The following is a 17,627-nucleotide window of genomic DNA, read 5'->3' as shown; positions in this document are numbered from 1 at the left end:
AACAAGCCCAGCCCTATCAGTCTGTCTCCATAGGAGAGGTGCTCCAGCCCTTGGAGCATGTCTGTGGCCTCCTGGATTCATTTTATCAGGTCCATATCCTTTTTTATGCTGGGGGCTTTGTTGGGTGCTGGCTACACTAGCTGTCAGTGCTGTTCTTACCCCTGTAGACGTGTGTTTAACGCTCAGAATATGTGACTGTCAGGAGTGACAGTTTCCTGGAAGTCTAAAACTCCACTTCATGTGATTCTAAAAATGAAACCTCCTTTTAGGCGCTAATTCATGTCAAAGTGCTGTTCTTAGAGGGCATGTGACCCCCTCCACATTAGCAGCATTTTGAATTCATGGCTTGGTTAACCCCATTAAATCACATGCATGCCCTCTTGTACTCTAGAGCTTGCTTAAACTCATGGCTCACGTTTCCTCAGTGGAAACAAACTCTGTTCTTGCTCCTGTAAGAATAATTTATAGCCTCTTAATAAGCTTTATCAACAGGGTGTGAGCCTTTATAGAGGCAGGAGTATATTAGTGCTGGTGATACATCTTTCTAGCTACTTGCTCGGAGTTTTCTGTTGTTGGTGATTTAAATGAGGAGATACGTGGTTATTGTTGTGCCGTCACCGCTTTGGGTCCCTGCCTGGGTTACACAGAAACCGAAAGCTGTGGCTTTCTTTTCCAGAAACTGATACTTGTTGCTTAGCTGATGCTTGAAGTGAAATCTGTGAACCTTTTCTGCAAGAAACCTTTCACTGTGTCACCGCGACAGTGCCAAATTATGGCTCAAAGGATGACAAGGATTAGCAGAAGTCTGACTGAAAACTGCCCCTGTGTCTATAAGGTAGAAGGGGAAAAGGCTGTGTGTAGGAAAATATAAAGGTTAAAGCACTGGAGAGTGCTCTGGGACTTGTGTTAGAGGAGGTAACAGATAAAGATAGGTGGGCTGTTAACGTCCTGATGAAGGCAGATTGGTAACCACTGAAACTTCTACATCTGCTTCTGTAGTTTCCCTCTGGGGGCCGAGAGACTCACTGAAACTCTCCCAGGTATTGAGCAAAGGAAGGAGCAAGTGAGTAGTCGTGTTCTCGTTTGTTCTCTTTCTGTGGAGGAGAAGCTGCTTTGCTCATGGTATCTGAGTGAAGAACTTGGGGAAGCAAAGTTTGCTGTTGGCCCAGCGTTGGCAGGTTTAGTTGGGATCAGCGTAATGCTCCAAATTAATCACCTGTTGAGTGGCTGGCTTCCAAATTACTGATTAATGTCTGTGTTACCTGTCTTGCAATAAGGTTCTTGCTGGTTTGCAAGCCTTCAGATGACAACACTGAGCCAGCAGTTTGCTCAGAAAAGGTTTGCTCTGTTAAAGTCCCTGCAGAATTTTCAGTGTGGAAATTCCTGATCTTCAAAACCATGCCAGAGGTGGTTGTTTTGTCTGCTTGACCATTGGGTGATGTTGGCAGGGACATGTGTTGCTGCAGGATTACCTGTGGGGTGGTTGTTACCCACACCCTGTCTCCCTGGGTCCATCACATTTGCAGTGCCAGACTTCTGATGTTAGGTTTCTTGTTAATGCTTGACATTTATGCTCTCTTTTTATGTTTTCTTTTGCATGTTTCCTCGGCTGGATTGCAATAGAGAAGAAGAAAATGAGGTGAGTAAAACTGATTCCTTTCTTGATGTAGCTCCTGAGACATGCGTTAGCCCAACCTGGTTAGTCTGACCTAAAGATTGCTTGAGTGGAGAGTGACTGAGGGTCTAAATAAAGCAACCTGATGTTTTTCTGGGGTGCCTCTACTCTAGTGGTTAAATCCAGGAAAGAAGTGAAATGCCTTCAGTACCACCTCTGCCATTTACACACGGATGCGATAGAGCGTGACAGTGTCCTTGAGTCATTCAGTGTAGGTAGATGCCGCTTTCTGCGCCGTGAGAAGATGATTATTTAAAGACTTCACCTGTAAAAAAGGATTAGTTTTGCTGTGTGCGTCTCAGTGAATTTAAGAGGAAAAGAGAAAACTTGGAGGGACTGGCACAACTTACAATATCCTGGCACAGCAAGAAGTGCTGCTAATCATTTTTCGTGCTGTAGGACAATAGTTTTACAAGGGACGTAGTGATAGGACAAGGGGGGGATGGCTTTAAGTTGACAGAGGAGAGATTGAGATGGGATCTGAGGAAGAAGTTCTTCCCTGTGAGGGTGGTGAAGCCCTGGCACAGGTTGCCCAGAGAAGCTGTGGCTGCCCCATCCCTGGCAGTGTTCAAGGCCAGGCTGGACGGGGTTTAGAGCAACCTGGTCTAGTGGAAGGTGTCCCTGCGTCATCCAGCTGGATCTGGGTGCTCTTTGAGGTCTCTTCCAACCCAAATCATTCTAGGATTCTATGATCCTGTGATTCGTATCTGCTCTGGTTGTGCTGGTGAGCATACTGTGTGTCCTCCCTATGTTCCTAGTGGATTGAGAGGTCCAGTGTCGCTGCTGCTTCAGTAATGGTGTAGCTCTGCTGAATATGCAAAGGAACTTCTGTCATCTTTTTCTTTCTGTAAAATACGCACAGCAGCATTTTGGGGAATGTTGCCTTTCTGTAAAACATGAAAGGAAGGAGAACTCCTGCTAGGGAGCTTTTACCAGTAATTGCTACCTATTAAGTTTCCTAAGTCATGTTTTGTTAAACGTGGTGTTATTTAAGAAGAAAAATCCCTGGAAGGGTGAGCACATGAGGGTGAAACATTTGTTCTGAAATGTATAATCTCTGCTGAATACACTACGGAAAGGGGAGGAGTGGAAGCTTAACAGCTCCTTTTTTTGCCTTCAGGTGCTGTGTTTTGTGTAAAGGTGGATGTATCCAAACTCTGTTATTCATGCATGAGCTCAGATTTCAGATCTGTTGTGCTTTAAGTTAGAAACATTTTGATCAAAACATTGGCACGTTTCCATAACTGGGAATTCAGCACGCAAAACAATTTCACAATAGTTCTCATCAGAAGACTCTTGAATGCTGATGCACTCTATTTACTATATTTTTAAATATAATTTTATGTTTTTATTTAAATATGTAACTGGTATAATTGGTGAATCCAGTCTGATAAGCATTTGGATTCAGATTTGTGGAGACTTTTTCCATTAGACATCAACGTATGGTCGAAGATAGCAACTTGCTCTCTTACTCTTCCTTTGTCCCAAGACATACACACAGTTTGGGATAAAAAGATGGGAATTTCTGGACGTGTAGGGATAATAATTGACTCCACAAACCCAAAAAGTAAACGTTTTTCCTTTGCTCTTCAGGAGGCTGAGACCAATGTCCTATGGGAGGGTGATCTCGGTAGCATTCAGACATGTAGAAGCTCCTATCAAACAGGCTGGACACTTGATTTCGTCTTTTATTCTTCCATGAATTAGTTTATATACACTTGTGTATTAGTCTCTGGATCACTTCTGGTGTGTGGATTCTTTTGAAAACAGGGATGGTATTTTCAGCACGACTTTCTGGAGATGGTTGTGAAGCAGTTGTGGAGAGAGGAGCCTGTTTCAGAGTGGGGCAAGTGTGTGGACATACAATTTGTTTTCAGGGTCACTTTGTTTTGGTCCCCTTTTAGCCACAACTCTCATTTAAAGCAGCCATGAAAATGCACCCGTATAAATGACACCCATTTAAAAAGAGTACTTTTTAATTTTTTGCACCCATTTTTTCTAGAATGCAGTTAATCATCTGCTGCTGAAGATCAAATGCATGTACAGTGCTGGATTGGGTAGCCAAAAGTCTAGTCATGTGGAGGCCACGGTGTGGCTTTCACCATTAAAATAAACCTCCATGTATTTCCTCAGAAACAAGGACATTTTTGTGTATGTGATGTCCAGGGGTGCAAACAGAATGGGTCGGGGTTTCCATTCCACCAGCGTCTTATTTAATAATTTACTATGGTGCCTCTGGCCTGAGCAACCATGCGTTGTTTTACAAAAGTTAAAGGATAACAAAGTACATCATAATTCACAGGGGCTTGAGGGAAAACTGCTGCTGCTGCCAAAGATGTGTTCATGCAACAGTTATGGGTGTAAAACCCAGTTCTGTACTGATTTTTACATGGCTACAACTGTTTCCATTGGACTTAATGCTTCTCCCCCAAGATTTAATTATGCTAATGCAATGTGGATTTAAGGGGATAAAGATTATTGACAAGAACACCCTTTCACCATGGTGCCGTGATACTTGTCTTTAGGGACTACACTCCTGTGACACAGCTTTTACACAGACAAACCTTAAGCCTTAAAATAGTTGGAGAAATACCAAGGGTAAACATACGGTGTTTTGTTCTCTGAAAATTGCTAATCTCAGACTTGGATAGGGTAAGAGGTTCCCATGTTGAAGGAGCTTTGTTGCTCTACACTTGCCCTATTTCCAAAGCCGCGATTCAGTTGCAAGTGCTGTCACGGCAGCTTTCCTGATGGAGATCCTGAGCGCTTAATCACGGAATGATTCGGGTTGGAAGGGACCTTAAAGCTCATCCAGTCCCAACCCCCTGCCATGGGCAGGAACACCTCACACTAGACCAGGTTGCTTAAAGTGCATTCTGCCAGGTCATAGTGAGCTTGTCTTCAGCCAACACCCCCAAATCCTTCTCCTCAGGGCTGCTCTCAGTCCAGTCTCCCTCATCCTGTATTTGTGTGTAATGTCCTAGAGAAGATTACTTTTGTCTTATTAGTATAAAAAGCAAACAGATTTTCCATAGCATGGTCCTCACTGCAGTGTAGTGAGTGAGATCCTGGGCAGAAGACAGCAGCTAGCTTCTGGTGAGATGCATGAGCAGTGTATTACAGTCGGTTGGCCTTGAGGTGACAGTCATCATGCACGACTGGGTCCTGATGGGAGTTCTTGAAGGTTGTTCTATTAATAGTATGCCTCAGCCTGGAAACTTATTAGGAATTACTAATGACTGAGATAATGCTGTCAGTGGGAGGTGGGAAAGGACAGGGCTTAAAATTGTTGCTGTAATTCTTGATAGTCTGATTTATGCTGAAATTAAACGCATCCAGGTGCAGCCTCCTGGGATGTGAAAACAAAATGCACTTAGATCTTAAAAATACAGGTTATTTTAATAGCCCTAGACCATAGACACAGTGTAAATAAAGCAGTACTATCTCTTCATTTAACCTTATACGTTAAACTATCTTTTTTTTTAAAGAAATAAGAATTATATCAGAAAAGGACTTCTCATTTCGTTATTAATAAGTCAGTTAAGCCTCAGCGCAGGCCCCAACAGAGGTTTTGCCCCAAAGTGGAATTGACTGGGTAGGCGATTTTGTTCAAGAGAGAGTGAGGCACAGAAGGCATCATGTCTGTGCTGTCCCAGACTCCAGCCCAGGGTATCAGTTTCTATTTTATTGTCATGGAAGATTCATCAGATAAAATAAAAATATTTAGTTCTTCTAACTTCATCTTCTTTATATTTTGCAGGGCAAGCCTGAAACCGTGCAGAAAGCTGGCTTTATCAAAGGCCCCGTGTTTAAAGGCGTTGCTTCAAGTCGCTTTTTGCCCAAAGGCACCAAAACAAAGGTTAACCTTGAGGAGCAAGGAAGACAAAAGGTGTCTTTCAGCTTTAGTTTAACCAAGAAAACCTTACCGAATAGATTTCTGACTGGTCTTGGAAACGAGAAACAAAATGAAACTCAGAACTCCCCAGCAGTACCCCTTCAGACTGACTTTAACCCCAAAACTAAAATGGACCTGGGGGATGCTGCTGGTTCAGCTGAGGAGCCATCACCTCCAAAACCGAAGGTAGAATTAGGGAAGATCCATTTTAAAAAACACTTAATTAATGTCACGGCAAAACCACCACCAGCTACAGTGACAACGCTGCCGCCGCCGCCAGCAGCTGTGGCACCAGTAGCAGAACTGGTGGCATTGGCCGCGGACTTTCCCTCAACACCACCGCCTCCCCCTCCTCCTCCTCCTCCTCCTCCTCCACCACCACCAGCAGTGTTTCCAGCAGCATCGATGCCTGTTCCTGCAGCAGCAGTCTTGCCACAACTGCCGGTAACGCTGATGTCAACGCTGTTGCTGACACCGCCCGTGGAAGCTGAAGTTCCTGCTTCGAAGGAGCTGTGCCACGTGGTGCCTAAAGAGGGTCTGGAACTGGATATCAAGCAGGATGTGGTATCGCATGGTTCGGAAGAACGTGTAGTTCAAAACATGCCTGAGCAGACGGAAATAACTCCACAGAAGGAAGATTCCCATATTGGGAAAGAGGATGAGGTTTCCGATGGCTCAAAGGGTGCTGCCCTCTGCTCCCGGAGGCAGGGGTCAAAGAGGAAGTTCTCCCAGTCTGATGGAACTGTGCAGGGCTCTGAGTCCGATGAAGATTCGGTGAGGACCTCCTCCAGCCAACGGTCACATGAGCTGAAGATATCCAGTACAGAAAAGGAGAGAGATCCCAGGCGAAGCTCCACGTCCCTCAGAAGTGATGATGTGAGGAAGTCCTCCTCGCACTCCAGGTCGGACAGGGATGAGAAGTACTCAAGCTATTCAAAATCAGACAGAGATTCACGGTATGTGTCCTCCCGCTCTCGATCAGACAGAGAGAGAAGGCGAAGCCGATCTCATTCCCGTTCCCGGTCTGATCGGGGCTCCCGAACCAGCTCTTCCTACTCAAGGTCGGAGCGCTCACATTACTATGAATCAGACCGCAGATACTATCGGAGCTCCCCATACAGGGAAAGGTCGAGATATTCCCGTTCGTATGCAGACAGCAGGGCACGAGAGAGTTCGGACTCGGAGGATGAATACAGGAGGACACATTCCAGATCGAGCGACTCAAGGCGTACATCGTCCTACTCCTCCTCCTCGTACAGAGACTCGAGGTCTTCTTACTCTAAGTTGGACAGGGATAGCAAAGTAGAATCATCTTATGCTGACATGGAGAGGAGAGGAAGGTCTTCTTTGAAAACAGATAGAGATTCAAAAAGGACTTCAGAAAGTGAAGTAACCAAAAGGTGCTCTCCCCTTGATGAGCTAGGCTATCGAAAGGGGACATCCCATTCTAAGCCCGACAGTAATGTGAATTCCTCCCGTTATAAGTCCACCCCTTCAAAGACCCCTGCACCAAAGCCTGATAAGTTTAAGAGTTCTTTCTGTTGTACAGAATCAATCGAAGAAATAAAACAGCAGTCTAATTCTCTAGATTTAGAGACTTCTTGTCTAAAAAGCAATGAGATCAGGGTGTCCATTGCGAAAAAAATTGAAAGGGAAAAGACACTTTCTCCATTAAACCAGTTAAATGATTCGCTTGCTTTTAAAAAGGCAGACGAATCGAAAGAGAGTTTTGCTAACTCAAAGTCTGAGGAACTTATAGGAAATGAATGCCATGGCAGTGTTAAGGAGCAAGAAACTCTATTACAGGTAAAACATGATCAGTTAAGAACGTGTTTCCCCACAGAGCTGAGTGTAAATGGGTCCCCTGAGGATAAGGCTGAAGGTTTGGCAACTTCCAGTGTCTCCAAAACAGAGGATGTTGTCCCGTCTTCTGATGATAGCCTGTGTCGGTCAGAAGTATCGCCTGTTGCGAAGGCAAGTCCGTCATATCCTTTGCCATCTAATGGGTTTGAGAACACCTACGCATCTCAAGAGCAAGAGCTGGATGATACTCAGGTCCAGTCCAGTGAGTGCAACAGTCTGTTTAGGGAAGCAGAGGCTCCAGTCCTGCAGCAGCAAGTGGAAGTCACCCCTTTGCCTATTGTGAATGTAGATCATCCTGAAATTGTGCTTAAGAAGCTGGATGATCAGGTGACTCCGTGCGATAAAACCAAAGAACCGTTTTTTTGCTACATTTCAGACGATGCTGCCCCTGCTTTGTATCATTCGGAAGTTGAAATTGAAGCAGAACCAGCAGATTTAAAAGTTACATCTGAGTCTTTTCTGGACATGCAGGTAGAGCCACAGACTGTTACGTGTGATTTTGAGAGCACGGAGGATCACTTCTCAAAGTCTGCCTGTGATGATGAGCATAGTCATCCTTCCCATAAAATTAGCCTGGCAGTGGAGAGCTCAAGCAGGGATTTCTCCCAGGATGGCTGTTCCCTGAGGCTCAGGTCAGACCATCCTATCCCGGAGGAAAGCATCTCTTCCAAATGGGATGTGCCACCGCCAGATGGACATCAGGAGGTGCTCCAGCATTCGGAAACTGAAGATGTGCTTGAGTTGGAGACTCAGCATGTTGATCTTGGTTTGGCAAAAGGCAAGCCATCATTCAGAGATGAGCATTCGTACTATTCAGAAGTGCCGCTGGAGCACCGCAGCAGAGAGGTTGTGGAAGAAAGTGCTGTTTCTACTGAGGGTGTTGAGTTCGATGATTTAAGTGTTCGGTGTCCTGTTGTGTTGGGTGAGAAGGACGAGGAAAATGAGCCTTTAGTGGCTTCGGCTTTTCCAGATGCCTTTTTTCCCTCCTGTGATGTTGTTGTCACCGCAGAAGAAACAGAGACAGTAAGTCAACCCCCAACGTGTGACAGCAGTGGCAACGCCGCTGAATTTGCTCCTGATGGCCATGGTGATTACTCTGACACAGGGGATAGTGACACTGAGGGGGGCAGTGAAGACAGTGACACGGAGGACTCAGATTCTGATGATGCAACGCCACGGAAACGGCTGCAGTCTGTTGTGGTTGTACCAAAGAACTCAACCATTGCTATGGAGGAGAGCAGCCCTGGCTCCTCGCGGAGCAGCCATGGCAACCGGCGCTATTCTGACCACTGGGATGATGAGCGACCAGAGCCGAGTAGACCCTACTATGAAGAGAGGTTAGAGACTATGGTGAGTAAAGGTGGTTCACAAGTAGAGAGCCGATACTCTCCTAGAGGGATGGAGAAGAGTCCAGCAACTTCTACCGAGCTCAGCAGGAAGGAGACGGAGGAGCTGCGGATGGATCCGTGCCAGCCTCAGAGCGACGGCGTTGACAGTACGAGTCAGACAGACCTAACAACAGATTCCCACGGCAAGCCCAACCCAGATGAGAGAATAATGCTGAAGGAGCTGATGTCCATTGGTAGGCCGATTGGCCAGCAGGACGAGCAGCCATTTTGCCTGTCAGAGAGTTTTGAGAGCACTGATAAGCACCAGATGAGCTCTTCCAAGCCAGACAGTAGGCAAGGGAGGGGTGGGCTTAACCAGCCTGGTGTTGGAGACTTCACCAAGCTGGATGGTTTTCAGACGCCAGAGGAGCTGGGTGGCTTGGGCTGGGACTTTTCCCAGCCAGAGAAGCCCAGTAGCACCTACCAGCAGCCAGACAGCAGCTTTGGGGTCTACTCGGGCTACGTTTACCAGCCGGGTTCAGGGGCATATGGTGGCTCTCAGAGTTACTGGCAAGGCAATGGTTACTGGGACGTGAGGTGTGCTAGCAGACCTTCCGCAGTTAACTGTGAACGAATTCAAGGGCAAGTACCTGATTCTCTAACGGAGGATCATGAGGAGTACGAAGAGGATGACCGCTGGGATGATGACTGCAAGCCTCGTTTTCCCAGCCCCTCGAGTAAAAGCCAGATGCCTGGACAGCAAGAAGAAGGCTCCGTGCAGGGCCATGAGATCAGCAGCAATTCGACCAAGGAGCCGGTGCCTGTTGGGGAGAAGAAGGAGGAGGTGAAGGTTTTGGAAAAAAGTGATGTGAAAGAACGAGGTCCACCAAAAAAAAGGCGCCCAGAGTTGGAAAGTGACTCCGAGAGTGACGTGGACTCAAGGGAGAAGAAGAAGGCAAAAGTGGAGGGGGAGCAAGTGGAGTTGGCACCACAGGACGCCTCCATGGTTGGTCGGTTGTGTATCATGGATGACTTCAGAGACCCCCAGCGTTGGAAGGAGTTTGCCAAGCAAGGAAAGATGCCCTGTTACTTTGACCTTATTGAGGAGAACGTGTATTTGACTGAAAGGTAACTTGAGGGATTTTTACCCTTTTTTTGTCTTGCTTGTAGCCATTTCAGATTTTAACTTACATTTGGTTCTGTGAGAGTTTGGTGGGCTTTTTATGGGCAATATTTGAAGGGAGAGGGAGGCATGTCGTGTTCCCTGCATGAGCCAAAGCTGCTCCTAGAGGAGATTACACTGGGCAAGCATTTAATCCACCCTGGGTCTCTTCTCCTAAACAGAAACCCCCAGTTGGGCCCAGGCAGGCCCTGGTGATGCAAAGAGGCAAAAGATGGGAGAATGTGGGGGAAGGATGATTTATTTATACCCTCTTCTCAGTCGTCTTGCAGCATCCCCTTTCTCTAGTGTTGATTTGCGTATCAGGCAGGACTTGCACACGTGGGATTACTGGCATCTGCACCAAGTAAACATGTTATTTTTGTGCCCATGGTAGTTTGTAAGAGTGATTAAGTTATTTTCTAAGCTTTTTGCTTTATTGCCCACTGTTCAGCACCAACTTGGTGCAGCTGTGTTGGAGCCCAGAGCAATGTATAACAGCATCATGTCTAGGCTTGCCAGGTCTTGTCTGTTTAATGTCTCCAGATGCCAGCTCTGAAGACACAGGGAAGTCTGGGTGTGGGAAAGGTTTTGGACAAACTAAGCGTATTTCCAAAGGCCTTGGTTATTTGCATGTAATTTTTTGTCATCTCAGATGAGTGATTTTAGATCTAAGAGACTGTTATTTGAAATATCACAGGATAGCTGTTGGCTGCAGATTATCCTTTTCCCTTTTGCATGGGAACATTGAATGGGATATGATCCCTGGAAAATAAAATTCCTATTTCCTAGCTTTAGGGATGATTAGTAGGTGTATTGCTTTAGGGCTTAACTACCTTCATCCTTGCCAAAATCATACTTCCTTTGGCTTTAACGTGTAGGTAGGAGCTCCTTATGAGCGTGTAACCAATTCTTACTCCTGGCACAGACTACGACAAGGCCTCCTGATGATTTATGCCTATTTAATTTGCCATTTCAGTTAACCTCATGGTCCTTTTTCATCTCATGATTCCTCAGGGGTGGTTGAGTAACGGTGTTTCCCGCTGGACCATCAGACACCAAGCGCTCGCCAGCAGCGAGGGCACCCTCACGCAGCACGAGCACAAGGCGACGCTTGAATTTATACCCCTCTTAGGCTTCATGTGTTGTGGTCTTAACACTCAAGGTTTTGCCACGTATTTTCTTCCTTAAAATGTTTGTTTTTTGTTTCTGTTTTTTTTTTTTATAAGTGCTTTTTTAAATTATGTTTTTGATTCAGAGTCTGAATATTGCCCACCTCTATGCTGATAAAGCCTGCTCTTCATTTCAAACCACATTTTTTTCCTTATGCTTTTTTTGTCTTGTTGGGATCTACACTCTGAACCATTTCCCTATCATCACACGGCAACTGAAATATCAATAAGTAGCTGCCTTTGATTCCCTGCCTTTTCCATAACTACAGTTTTCTTTCCTTTTTCATCATCTTACTTGACAGTAAAGCAGAGCTAACCCCTACAATCTGCTTTATTAGAATAATGCTGTTGTAAAATGTGATGTGAGCTCAGTTTATGTGTTAATATTTTAGAATACAGTTTTTCTCCTGACCTTTGCATCAGTGAAACCAAGTGGACTATTACAGAATAGCTGAGATTGGAAGGGATCTCTGGAGGTTGTCTGTGTAGTATTATATATCATTACAGAATGTAGCATTTCCTGGGAGGCCCATCAAAGTTTACCCTTTTAGTTTAAATCTTAGAACTTGCATTATGTGGGGAGAAATCCTCTCACCACATAAAAAAGTCTAGAAAAATCAGGTCTGGATTTTCTGGAAATTGGTTCCTTGTGGGACAAAATGAAGGGGTTTTAGTCCTTCCTTTGTCTGTAGGTGCACGTGCACATCCACACTGAAAATAGATTGGGTTGTGGACATTGAGCAGAAGTGAAAAAAGTTAAATCCTTTATGATGAGAGATTCATCACCTCATCGCTTCCTGCTCAAAACAAACCAAGTGTCCTGAGTATCTTCCTGTGGTTCTCCAAAGGTAATCAATCCGTATGTGCAGTTTCTAGAGAATAAATTGATTTCCTCTTATAGCAGCTGATAAAGATTGAGGAGTAATTTTTCTACCCAGCTGCTGCCTAACCTGTATTTCAATTACTTGTCTTCCGTAGGAAGAAGAACAAATCTCACCGGGATATTAAACGAATGCTGTGTGAATGCCCTCCACTTTCCAAAGAAGAGCGAGCTCAGGGGGAGGTTGCTTGTGGAGAAGACTGTCTCAATCGCCTGCTCATGATAGAGTGGTAAGCAGCATTTCAGGAGTTGCCAGAGTTGGGCAGTGCTGTCTGTGAGATGACTTGGGAGGCCCTGAAATCACAGAGAATTCCCTGGCCAGAGACAGTGCACTGGCTGTGTGATCTCATTTTCACTGGCTGGTGTGGAGTCATCTTCAGAGCCTACACACCAATATTTAAATCTGGTTTCAGGTGGTCTACAGGAGTCTAGGCCATAGCAACCTCCTGTTAAAAACTGCTGCAAGTGCTGTGAGTCTTCTGTTCCCTCAGCCTTAGCTCTAGTCCTCTAAGCACTGTTGGAGGGAGTCCAAATGTAGCAAATGTACATGCAAATGTAGCTCTCTACCTGAGATGCGGGGCCCCCAGCAGGAGGATGTGGAGCTGCAGAAGTGAGTCCAGAGGAGGCCACTAAAGATGCTCCGAGGGTTGGAGCACCTCTGCAATGGAGACAGGCTGAGAGAGCTGGGCTTGTTCAGCCTGGAGAAGAGAAGGCTCCAGGGGGACCTTAGAGCAGCTTCCAGTGCATAAAAGGGAATGCAAGAAACCTGGAGAGGGGCTTTTGACAAAGGCAGGTAGGGACAGGACAAGGGGGAATGGCTTTAAACTGATATAAGGGAGATTTAGATGAGATGTGAGGAAGAAGTTCTTCCCTGTGAGGGTGGTGAGGCCCTGGCACAGGTTGCCCAGAGAAGCTGTGGCTGCCCCATCCCTGGCAGTGTTCAAGGCAACCTCGTCTAGTGGAAGCTGTGCCTGCCTGTGGCAGGGGGTTGGAACTGGATGGGCTTTAAGGTCCCTTCTAATCCAAACCATTTTAGAATAAAGTGATTCATTATTTCCTCTTTTTTCTCCTTTTGCATCTCTCCTCTCCCTAGAGCCTCAGCAGGGTACAGGTGTTGTTTCCTTTGGTCTTCTGGGAGATGCTAGGAGGAGAAGGAGCTGCTGCTCCATATGAGAGGGAGGCAGGGGAAAGGGTGCTTAGTGGCATTCACCCACCTGGCAGAAGGATTGTCACAGCTGGGGTGGAAAAGGATAAATTATCTGGCATTGTCTATTTGTTTTCCATTTCCTTGCCCAGGCAGTAGACATAGGAGAAGGGGATATCCTGGGGAAAGAACCCATAAAATGGGGAGAGGAGGCCAGTTCATCCCATTTTGGTTATAAGACATAGAAGTACAGCCACATTAGCATTCCAACTGTTTTTATCCTCCTTCCAGAAATAAATTGTGTGCGTTTGCATGTTGATAGTCAGATGGTTAATGCTTTTTATAGCGAAACCCATTTGAAGATTTTACACTGAATTTATTGTGGTTACTTGGTATCTATTTCCCATGTGAGCCGTTCCAGTTATCGTCGTTGTGCTGCTAGGAGTTGATTTGTTCCATTTCTTTCTCTTAGTTCTTCCAGGTGCCCAAACGGCGACTACTGCTCCAACAGGCGCTTCCAGAAGAAACAGCATGCAGACGTTGAAGTGATCCTCACTGAGAAGAAAGGCTGGGGGCTGAGAGCTGCCAAAGATCTGCCATCGTAAGCATTTGCTCTTTGAATGACGTCCTCGTGCTATTTTACTCCCTTGTGAAGGGAAAATAAGTTCCTTGGCATTTTCTTGGTTTCATTGACATTAGTAGCTTTACTGAGGTTCTTCCAGCTTTATATGCTGTCCCTGTGCTCTGTCCCTCTTGATTATTAGCACCTGCATGTCCACTAATTCCGTGTTAGTTCTTCCACACCCGTTTTGCTCTTCTCATTAGGGTTTCTGACAGTCTTGCAGTGGCTTCATAGAATCACAGAATGATCTGTGTCTCTTCTGCTCTTCCCACCTCTGCAAGAATTACCCTCTTGTCAAGTCCTCCTTCTCCTCCCCTTCAGCCTACAGGAAGACCCTGTGGGGATATTTCCTCCCTCATTAGCCTGTTGTTAGTTAATGGCTGTACTTGCAAGTGCATCAGCCATGTTTACGGATCTGAGTCTGTGTTTGACTCATCTCTCTTTCACTCAAGCAAGACAATATTTCCCTGGACCAGTTCATTTACAGACACCATAAGGCACAAGGAAGCTGGTGGGACTTGAACGCAAGGGCTGTGGGGTGCTTCTCCCCATTGGTCCCCTCCTAGGTCAGCAGCAGCATGGACCTTGATACTTTTTGCATTATGGTCCTGTTTGGGAGTTTGCACTCAAAAAGTGAGTGTGGCTGGGAAGAAGAATAGTGTTAGGTACATTTTACTCTACAGGTGTGTGCAAGGAGCAGCTCTGAGATGGGAATGCCTTCTCACCAGGCAGAGTAACTCAAGGAATTGCCTTCTGTGTTGCCAACCTGGTGTTTTCTTATACGCCCAGTAGTAAAAAGAGCTTTAGGTGAGGCCATGAGAGAAATGAGAGGAGCGAAGGCATTCACAGAGCTGTTGGAGCCTGAAGCACAAGGTGCAGCGGGAGGAACAGGATGAGCAGGAGACAAAGATGGAGTTTGCTGGGAGAAGGGAGCAGGGTGAGAGATGTCTGAAGGTGAGAATGGCTGCAGTGAACTGCCGTGCTCTTACAGCTGGCAAGACGCAGGTGGCTTTTTCTACTACAGGTTCTGACCTCACCACTTGAGTGTGCAGGTTGTGTGGGTGTGGATGTCCTCCCAGATCCACGCCAGGTGAGCAGAAGTTGGTTGTGCTGTTCCATAGATGAGCGACGTACTTTGTAGATGGACTCACTGGAGCGTCCTGCCATGAGGGAGGTGATGCTGTGCGCCAGAGTTCCACCAGGCTCTCATTTCCATCTCAAAAGGTTGTGGGATGGGCATGGTGAGTCTGTTCATCCTCGAGAGCACCGGGGACTGAGCTTAGAGACCAAGACAATCTGGCTAGAACTTAATTGTGCAAAGATCTTATGTAGCTCTGGATGCTATAGTGAGTTTCTGTGGAAACTCTGAATTAATTTTTTCTTGGCTTCTGTTGAAGACAAAGAGTTCTGAGGAATCCAGCAATGCTTGTGACACTTGAGACAGCTCTAGGTCTTACAGCAGAGTTTTTTTACTGCTATATTGACTATATGAGACTTAATTCACAGGAAGATACGTGGAAGAGTTTTGATTGCTTTGGAGACGTATGCCAACTTATCTAAAATGCAGTGAAAACAATTCTGCATTCTCAGCCTGGTATGTTCAACCAAGAGTGCCTTCATACTATGTTTATGTAGAAGATGACAGTGTTGAGCGACTGTCAAAATGAGTGAGCGCTCCCCATCACTGTTCTGTTGCACAGCAACTGTGTCTAAGAAGAGGGTGAGATTCGTAGCGTTTTCTGGCTCTTCCTTTTCCAGATTTGCCACGTAATCTGGGGAGTCCCTGGTGCTGCTGGATGTAACCTTTGCAAGAGGAGGGTCCCATTGTTTATAAAGTAGTACATGCACAGAGAAGTATTAGTGATGGGGACTGTTGCCCTGTGTGGAAATGCCAGATCCAGTTTTATTTAAAGGTTTGGGAATTTCTTTTGAAGACAAGGTTGTACTAAAGATGCAGCTGATAGTGAGCATCTTACCATAGCAAGCACTGTATCTGCTAGGTGGTCTAGGGTCAGGAACATTGAGAAAGATGGGAAGGAGATAACTGTGTGAAGACCATCTTGGGTAAGGGGGTAAATATATCATAGAATCCTAGAATGGTTTGGGCTGGAAGGCACCTTAAAGCCCATTCAGTTCCAGCCCCCCTGCCACAGGCAGGGACACCTTCCACTAGACCAGGTTGCTCCAAGCCCCGTCCAACCTGGCCTTTAGCACTGCCAGGGATGGGGCAGCCACAGCTTCTCTGGGCAACCTGTGCCAGGGTCTCACCACCCTCACAGGGAAGAACTTCCTCATGTCTCATTTAAATCCCCCTTCTGTCAGGTTAAAGCCATTCCCCTTTGGTCTGTAATTACATGCCCTTATAAAAATATGGTCCTTCAGCACCATTTGGTGGACACAGAGATGGGGGAAGGTGGATATCATTTATTCACATGGGCTGGAAGGCCAGCATGGTACTGCGGGAGGGATTAGTGATGGGAAGGACATGGGGTGAGCTCAAAACACCGAAGGCCTGGTCTAGGTGGAGCTGGGCAGGAGCTTTTTCTTTCCTGGTGCTCTCCCAAATAAGCACAAGGAAGAAGTTAAAGGGTTCAGGGTGATATTTAGCAAGGGAAGACTTAGGATGGATAGCAAGGAAGATATATCACAGTGTGCCTTCATAGACTGGAGGGTTTAAAGCGTGACTATGCTGCAGAATGCAACCTATTAGGTTTGTGTCTGAGCATAGAGGTAACTCCTTGTTCTCTTCCATGTCTGCTTTTAAATTCACTTTTCCTGTGGCTGTAAAGGATATTTTGTTGACCCCTCATTTCACCCTCCAGACCAGGAAGGTGCAGACAGGTTTTCCATTTCAGTTGATGACAACTACCTGCCTGCACCTTCTCTTAATACTCTTTGTCCTCTTGACAGGGCCCACAAGGTCTTGTTCTTTTATCAACTGAACCCTGCTTGAAGGGTGGCTTTATTCTTGTGTCTGGGCTTTTCACTGTGATATACCTGCCTCTGTGATAGCATAGAAAATAAATTAATCAGAATTGCCTGAGATTAAGGCATACAATAATCGTAGCTTCACCACCTGGATGACCAGGCTGCAAGTTGTGTTCAGAGAGCCTATCTCTACAGTGGCTGTTTTCTTTTCCTTTGTGTTTCTTGCTTGTGGCAAAGCAGAGTCATGTTTGGTTTTGTCCCTTGGGCTTTGCAGCAACACTTTTGTCTTGGAGTACTGTGGAGAAGTGCTGGATCACAAAGAGTTCAAGGCTCGCGTGAAGGAATATGCCCGGAACAAGAACATTCACTATTATTTCATGGCCCTGAAAAATGATGAGGTGAGTGGTGAGCCAAAGAAAACATTGGCTGGCTTTGTGTTGTCATGCCTTACATTCTTAAATCATTTTTTTAACCCTTTGCTCAGTTTCAGCCTAGTTTAATGGAAGCCTGGCAGTCTTAACTGTATCCCAGTCCTTGGAGAGAAGAAATTGTCCTCCCAAGGGAAGGACTGGGGTATGGCCCATCACTTTCACATGGGCAAACCTCTGTGGGAGAGAAACTGTATCTGTGTCCCCCAGTAGGAAGATGCTTCAAGTTGAATTCAGCCTTCTCAAATGCCCAACAAGTCTAGAAAACACACCAAGAAGCCATGTTACCTTTCTTCCCTTGCTCACAGAGCTGGGTTAAGCTGGGACGGTTTTAGCTGGAGTCCCTATGTGCAGGATTACCAACATTGAAATATTTATATACCAGATGTGCTTAATTATTTATCTCTGCTTCAGTTCTATGGGATTGCAGAGCTGTGACGCAGAGAGCGCAGCCTTGCTTACCTTCGGCAATGGGCCCTCCCTTGCTGAGAACAAAGCTTATAAATAGAAATTTAATATCATATTCTGCTTGT

General features: G+C 45.9%; 1 protein-coding gene across 3 annotated transcripts in view; it reads left to right on the top strand.

Annotated features, from left to right (window-relative positions):
• The window catches only part of SETD2 (SET domain containing 2, histone lysine methyltransferase), a 64,638-nt gene that overhangs the window by 14,521 nt on the left and 32,490 nt on the right, over positions 1-17,627 (top strand). The window contains exons 2-6 of one of the 3 annotated variants that reach the window (XM_061365724.1): positions 1,624-1,639; positions 5,436-9,889; positions 12,071-12,202; positions 13,589-13,717; positions 16,941-17,064. In XM_061365724.1, the coding sequence (XP_061221708.1) occupies positions 1,624-1,639; positions 5,436-9,889; positions 12,071-12,202; positions 13,589-13,717; positions 16,941-17,064 (4,855 nt within the window). Of the gene's footprint in view, positions 1-1,492; positions 1,640-5,435; positions 9,890-12,070; positions 12,203-13,588; positions 13,718-16,940; positions 17,065-17,627 lie in introns of those variants that run through there. The other 2 variants (XM_061365717.1, XM_061365708.1) reach the window with 2 other exon arrangements.

Source organism: Neopsephotus bourkii, unplaced genomic scaffold, assembly GCF_033783945.1.
Source record: "Neopsephotus bourkii isolate Nb327-2 ecotype Australia unplaced genomic scaffold, CSIRO-AGI_Nbou_v1 NB_122, whole genome shotgun sequence".
Classification (NCBI taxonomy): domain Eukaryota; kingdom Metazoa; phylum Chordata; class Aves; order Psittaciformes; family Psittacidae; genus Neopsephotus; species Neopsephotus bourkii.
Note: the sequence above shows the minus strand (reverse complement) of the source record. Positions and strands in the feature narration are given on the sequence as shown.